Genomic DNA, 7,500 nt, shown 5'->3' with positions numbered 1-7,500 from the left:
ACAAGATTACTCTGCAGAATATGGAGAAGAGACCATATGAGAGTTTAACAGTTTTATTTGTTTGTAAACCATCCTTTTGATTTTGTTTTTACTTCAATTGAGTCCTTTCCTTCTAATTTTAGTTTTTTTTGTAAAATTGTTTTTATATTATTTATTTTAAATTATTTTATAAATGACTCATTATTTATTTTTATATTAGTAATTATTTTAAATTATTTTAGGGTATTCATGATTTTCTTTGGAAAATTTGTTTTAATAAATATTCTATGGAATTATTTTTGATTTTATGCTATATCAATTGTTATTTTTGTATATTCTTTCGTTTTTTTATATATTGTTGTATTTATATAATTTATTTATGTTAGAATTAATTATTTTATGTATATTCTTTGTTTTAAATTATTGTGATGACCATTTCAAATACTCTTATACATTATTATTTTACATACATATATTCATAATTCATATTAAATTATTTTTATTCTATAAATATGATTTCTTTTAGATTAATATACGTTATTTAAATTTTCATGTGTATTACTTATTTTAAAATTTTTATACTTTTAATTTATTATTGTATATTGATGATTTCAAATTTCTTCTTCTTCATATTATTCATTCTAACCTTTTTATTATCATTTTAAACTTGTTACATTTCATTTGTGTTAATTTGCTTTATATTTCTTTTAAAATTGTCTTTTAATTCGTTAATCTTTGAATATTAATGTTAGTGTTTGCATGATGTACGATGTGAGACTATTGTATGTATCCTAATTTGTTCCATTGTATTTTCATATCATTGTTACTCATTTGTATAGTATTATTGCCATGCATTATTGGTCCATGCTCGTTACTATGCTTTTGTTTCTTGTTATTGCACCGTGATTGGAATTCCAACTATTGTCTGACGTCGATCGTTTTATTTACTCCAAACAAATCGAATAAATAATCGCTTTTATTTAAAATTTTCTCAAAACAAGGCAATATTTTGTGTTTGGAAATCCGAGGAATTGTGCCCTAACGTGGTGGGTTTCGATTTTTCGTTTGACCAAATGGCTAAATATCCTTTTAAAATTTCAATGCATGAGTTTTGGAAATCACGAGATGATCTTAGTTTTGAAGGTTTAAAATGTCGTATCCTAACGTATTGGATGTGTTATCTTATTCCTTCGGAATAGGAGAATCTTAAAATGCAACTCGAATTATTCAAACATATTCTAAAAAAGGATCGTATTCCAAAACCTTTTCAAATTTTCGACATTAAGACGGTAATTAATCAATTAGGTACCAATTTTGGGTGTTATGAGGGTGCTAACCTTTCCTCGCGTGTAACCGGCTCCCGAACCCGTTTTCTCAAATTTCGTAATGAGTCAAAATGTTTTGTTAAAATGATTAATCTCAAGGTGGTCCGATCACACCTCAACAAAAGATCGGTGGCGACTCCATATTTTATTTTAAAGTTGATTCACGTTTTAAAAAAAAATAATTTCGACACCTATGACCAAGCCACCCAAGCTTACAAAGTCGCCACATCTTGAATCGGTCACCATAGATAATCAGTATATTGTGGCCACCAAGTTACAACTAGGCAATTCCTACGGTCAATCATGTCAAGGAGGATGAGGAAGGTAAGTGATTTTTGTTGCTCGATGATAGTGTTGGAAAAATCAGTTCAGAAAACAAAAAACTTGCATAATGAAATCTTAAAACCAGTACCTATGTTTTTCAAGCTCAACAATATCTAGTTAATTCTTGGCTTTTAATTAAAACTAAGCCAAATCTCAAATTCTGCACTTAAAATTTAATTTTGTTTCTTTGACTTAGTCCGTAGTTGAAAAAATTCGTTTTGACTTGGCCAATAGTCTTTATATAGAAAAAATCACTAAAATTAAAATGAAAAAAACCAAAGTACTAATATTTTAATAAAAAATACCATCCTTTTACGATAGCAGTACACATTGGGTTAAAACTAATTGTCTACTTTTTTCACCGAATTTACATCTTTCATAAAGCAATATTTCAGGGTATTAACTTCTCGACAGTCTGTAACATTTGTATCAAATGACCAACATAACCTTCGAAAAATTAGGTTCATAATTTCCGTAAAAATAGGTCATGGATTTTATTTTACTTTTCACTAAAATCCCAACCTTGCCTCGCTGGAATAATGATGGGTACAATAGGATTATAAATTGCAAGTGAAATGGATGTTTGATTCTTATGAATTTGTTTCTACGTGACACGAATAATTAATGTGCTAAATTTCTATTTCTATAACACATCAAATACGATTACACTAAAACATTAATCCGAACGCTATGTAAATATACAGTGTCAAGTCAATCAATTGTGAACTCATTTTAGGTTTTAGGTTAGATCATGATGCTAGTCAAGTTGTTTTGTCCAGTCAAAAGCTTCCCAATCACGAACAAAACTGGCAACAGCCTGCTTTTGTTCCTCCACAGATTGATGCCTCCGGCGGCGGTACATGTCCTCCTCTGGAAGTTGTAACATACCTCTAATAACATTGAGACCAAGGCTGCTCTTGAACTGGCTTTCATCATCAATTACATGCACAAACCCTTTGTTTAGACCGAATTCAACATGGAAATATGGGAAATTTTTCGGAATTGAACCGCGCAATCCCTTCTCACTCGTGTCTATCAGCTTCTTTGCATTGTGCTGGCTCCACTCATCCTCGGCTTCATCAATTGCCTGTGACAAACATCTTTTAGAATCATACAAAGATCACATCTACATTCCAACTATTGCTACTCAGCAGACTAAATCTTGGCCATTTGATTTTGATAAAGATCAAGTTCATACGTCAAGAACAGAAGAAGCTGCTGCTTCCATCTCCGCCACCGGTGTTACTAAAATGTCAATACATAAATTGAAAAGAACCTAACCTTTTTAAAATACACAGGAGCCTGTTTTGCAATTTCCCGTGGCAAAGGAATGCATTCAATCAGACAATGGCGACGCTGTTGTGCTAATCCCATCACAGTTTCCAAGAACACCATCTCCTTATCTTGCTTGGCAAACATCATAATTAAGCATTTCTTAAAGTTGCGGATTTCATCCCACACATTATTTTCAATTGTTCTCGTGGCTGGCTCATGCTGTCAAGGCAAAAGAGTTTGCATTCTAAATTAGGACACATCAATCTGTAAAGCGCAAGAAATATTATTTTAGTTCTACATCTCGTATAAAAGAAATTAATGTGTCCAAAATGAGTTCATTTGCTCCTAATTTTTGAAGGCATCTGAGCTACTCTGCTTCATATATCGAAACATTAATACAAACTAGATTAGGTGCCATGAAAGGAAATGGAAAGACTACGAAGAATATTCAAATCCTTTAAAACAATGAACTATATGCCTGTACTTCAAAAATCACTCAACAATTTACTGGTCTGATGTAGTTAACATTAAAGCGCTAAAGCAAATTGTGACACCATAGATAAAAGAGTACCTGCATTGGTAAGATACAGCAGTGACCTGGCACAACAGGCAGCCATTGTGGTAGCATCAAGTATGTGAAATTTGCTATAGCAACAACAAGATGTTTTGGTCTGTTAGGGTTTTCAAAGCAGAAAAGACAGCGCTCTTGCTGAGTCAATATACGCTTAGCCAAATGATTATTTCCAGAGACCCGATTACTTTCCCCACCCTTCTTCCGTGGTTTTCTGCTTGGACCATCTTCATAGTCATATTCGTCATCAGCCTGACCAGATACACTAAATTGTTTATTCTGCATTATTCTTCGAGCTAGATGCTTATCGGTATCATCATCATCCTTCCCCTTCCTAAGCGATACATCATGAACAACATGTCTAGATAAAATACAAATAATATTATCAGAACAGAATTATTTGTAGATGTTAAGGAAAAAAATGTAAAAAGATATTAAAATGTGAGTTGGAATACTACATTAAGAATAAAACTCGATTTCATAAATTATTAAAAAAAGGAACTCAAAAGCGAAAGTAAACACTTTGCAATTTGCTTTAGAATCCCAAATGACAGTCTCATTAAGAGTTATAAGCTTACTACTTTAAGCTCATTCGAAACAGCATTTTCAGAATGGGGAATACCAAAGAAATATAAAGTTGAAAAGTTACCTGCTGTTGTTGTCAACATTCTGCTGCTTACTGGCATGATCTCCAGTGTTCTGCTTAGCCTTCATGCTCTCAACTTCCAGCTAATAAGGAAAAAAATAACAAAACCAATTAAATTAAACCAACTGAAGACAAACTTAAGCCCTATGTTGACAGATAGAAGAAAAAAGCAATATTCTTTAGATCAAGTTATTCAATGCATAAGGCACATATGCAAACAACTAAAATTTATGATCTTCTAGTTCTGAAAAGTTAAACAGGGTTCTAATACCTAGACAAGAAAAGCTTTAACAACCCATATTTTCTAGATCCAGGAAATATTTGACTGTTATAATCTCAAAATGAGAAGATCTGCATACGTTCATCTTTCTATCTATGGAATAACAAAACTTTAGCATAGGAAACTAAGAATGAGATTGAGAAACTCCCTAATCAAATCAATGTACTGTATCAAAACAAAAGGTTGTCTTACCAGAAGTTTCTCAGCCTCATCATGCTTTCCCTTCAACCGAAGCTGCAAAGCCTTAGCTGCCAATTGGTTTATGCTCAAATTCGCCTTTGGCATTGTAGCAGCTTCACTAGGTTTATTCGTCTCTGATGCTACAACTTTTGAGTTCATATTTCCATCATGATCTGTATGTGAACCAGATGTGATAGTATCATTTCCCTGCTTGCGAAGAAATTCTTGCATGAAGTTTCCATCATTGGTAAACTTATTTGCAGTTGATATAGCACCAGCATTTTTAGCAGGAATATTTTGGTTTTTTCGTTTTCCCCAGGATAATGAATCACGGACTTTTGGGGTCTTCATGTCAGAATGCCGAAGAGATACATCCCGCAAATAGTCTCGAGTAGTGTTCTGGCAACCATAACCATAGAAAGGATTAGAACATCTGTGGTTCCTGGACTACTAGAGTGCAACCACTATGTACTATTTTTCATTTAAACTAACAAATTATGAAATCCAGATAAGTGTCATTGCAAGTACCCTTTCAGAATTTCTTTCAGACTTTCTTTCCCTTTGATTGTCTGCAACATTTTGTTTCTCATCATCTGGGCCTTGCTTTCTATTTCTTATGGCATGCAGATGGGCTCGAGGTGCAGCAGCTCTACGAGATGCTCCATATGCAGCCAGTATATCAAGAGAACCCCAACGTTCTAGAACAACCTGTATGGTTTCAACAGTAAAGGCTAATGGAATCACACTTTAAACTGTTAAAAAAAAAAAAAAAAGCAACATGGCACCCTTCCTGATATACAATTTTTCCTGAACAAAAAATTACCTCCTCAATACTTCGTCCTTCTCGAGAAGCTTGCTCTTCTGCACGCTTCAAAGCTTTAAGTCTCCAACTAGCACCTCCATCCCCTACAAGCGAAGAAGATAAAAGCCTGTCTACACCAGCTCTCTTTTCTTCTGCTTCCTCTGGATAACCAGTTCCATTATCTTTCAGATATGGATTCAACTCTCTAGAATGCATCGTCTTTATCTGGTAACAGTATATGTACTATTGTCACCTAACGAATCATGCACTAATAAAATATAAAGGCAGAAAGTAAAGAATGCATTCTCCATACAACCAAGAACCACAAATGCAAGCTTGTTTAGAACTCTCCAAAGTAAACATAACTAAAGCAGTCTAAGAAATAAAAAGAGAAGGAAGCTTATCAAATCCTCGTTAGAAAAGTTTGATTTTTTTCTGAACAACAAAGAGAACCGTAAAGCAGGCAAGATATTTTTTGCTTTAAAATATAAATATCTCCATCAGCAAGCATTTATGTTTGTATTATGCCAGAATCAAAGAGAATAAAAGGTAAAAAATCAGCTAGAATTAATAGCTCAAGTGCCATACCTCCTCAGTAGGAGGTTCCTCAACTTGTTCAACAGCAACAGGTTCTAAAGGTTTCTTATCAGTCTTAAATGCAGGTCTGAGCATCCATTCCAATCCAATTTCTTTCCTCTCAATCTCATTCTCTTTCAAAGGAGATTCTCTACCATCATCTGCAAACCAACAACAATAATAACTGATCAATGTCTAAAATGAACCAATCATCAATAATTCAGAACAAAAAATTCTCTTCTCTTACCCTTTTTCTTTCCAACTCCTGAATTACGTCTTCGATCCTCATCCACATCTTCAGACGAATAAGCTGATGACGATGAATAACGTTTCTTTTTACTTCTGGATCGTTTCTTATTCCTCTTATCCTTTCTTCTATCTGAATGCCTCCCTTTATTTGTATCGGAACTCCCTTCGCTCTCACTTTCGCTTGAATACTCCTCTGATGAATACCACTTCTTATTTCGTCTAGATCCTTTTTCTATTCTCTCAATATCATCATCCGAAGAACCACAATACCCAGAGCTTTTCCTTTTTCTTTTATTCTTTTCCACTTTACTAATGTATCTCTTATTCTTCCTATCTGAGTTCTCATTTTCTTCCTGGTACAAAATAATAATAATAATAATAATAATAATAATAATAATAATAATAATAATAAATCTAACTGAGGAAATTTTACTGACAAAAAGAAAGAAATGTGAAATTGATGAATTATACCTTATCAATCTCATCACGAGGTATAACCTTCACCCCAGAAAGCATATTCTACAGAATTCAGCGACTTCAAATTAAAATTAATTACGAAAGCGATAAACTTCTATAATATAAAGTAGATAGAGATGAGAAATAAATAAAAAAATCAAGCAGACTCACCGTTCCAAAGAGGAGGAAGAGGGCGGTGGACCGGCAGTGGTTAGGGTTTGGAAAGGGAGGTTGCGACGGTTAATTTGAAGCTTGGGCTTGTATTTTGAGAGGTTTTCTTCTATCGAAGGGAAGATACTCGGTGGATTTGGGATTTTAACCACGTGGTTAATCAGTTCTAAACTCTACTATCTTAATAAGAAATTATTGTAGGAAATATTCTTATATAGGTCCTTCCTATATCCTATTACATTGGATATGGATCCAATTGAAAATAAATTATTATAGGAAAATATGGACCCAATTAATAAAACTAGATTAAGATATATTCACGATTTAAGTGAAAAATAATTTTTATCCGTGTGGTGCATAATTTTTTTAATGTATATATTGATTGTAATCTAATATATTTTAATATTCTGAATATATTATATGATTTAATGTTGCGAAACAAAATTATTAAGATTAAACAATCAAATGCATGTACACAATGTTAGAAAATCTTGGTATTTATATATAATATATAGGTAAGTATAAAACATTATTGTTGAAATAGTGAACAAAATATGTTAAATTGTAGGCAAATAGATTTTTTATGTAGAAAAAGTAGCTTAGAATAAACCAAAGTTAAAAAAAAAAAGGCATTTGATTAATAAAATGTATTAGTAGAAACAAAAA

At 32.7% G+C, this 7,500-nt stretch overlaps 1 protein-coding gene across 1 annotated transcript; it reads right to left on the bottom strand.

Moving 5' to 3' along the window:
* Nucleotides 1–2,185: 2,185 nt before the first annotated feature.
* Nucleotides 2,186–7,050, bottom strand: LOC108486744 (uncharacterized). The gene is made up of 11 exons (XM_017790952.2): nucleotides 6,835–7,050; nucleotides 6,679–6,726; nucleotides 6,206–6,560; nucleotides 5,971–6,119; nucleotides 5,404–5,607; nucleotides 5,109–5,288; nucleotides 4,593–4,979; nucleotides 4,124–4,203; nucleotides 3,475–3,835; nucleotides 2,910–3,122; nucleotides 2,186–2,715 (listed from the first exon to the last, which is right to left on the bottom strand). Exons 2-11 carry the CDS (start codon nucleotides 6,721–6,723, stop codon nucleotides 2,386–2,388), a joined length of 2,304 nt encoding a protein of 767 aa, XP_017646441.1. The 5' UTR covers nucleotides 6,724–6,726; nucleotides 6,835–7,050; the 3' UTR covers nucleotides 2,186–2,385.
* Between the last annotated feature and the right edge of the window lie 450 nt (nucleotides 7,051–7,500).

Source organism: Gossypium arboreum, chromosome 6 (assembly GCF_025698485.1).
Source record: "Gossypium arboreum isolate Shixiya-1 chromosome 6, ASM2569848v2, whole genome shotgun sequence".
NCBI classification, from domain to species: Eukaryota; Viridiplantae; Streptophyta; class Magnoliopsida; order Malvales; family Malvaceae; genus Gossypium; species Gossypium arboreum.
The sequence above is the reverse complement of the archived record's forward strand: the minus strand, read 5'-3'. Positions and strand labels throughout refer to the sequence as shown.

Bases quoted from the DNA above. Each gene is read 5' to 3' on its own strand.
- LOC108486744 (XM_017790952.2), bottom strand. From the start codon at position 6,723: ATGCTTTCTGGGGTGAAGGTTATACCTCGTGATGAGATTGATAAG. The intron at 6,120-6,205 runs GTAAGAGAAGAG...GTTGGTTTGCAG, and splicing joins AGGAGTTGGAAAGAAAAAGG to ATGATGGTAGAGAATCTCCT. The intron at 4,204-4,592 runs GTAAGACAACCT...TTTCCTTATTAG, and splicing joins ATGAGGCTGAGAAACTTCTG to CTGGAAGTTGAGAGCATGAA.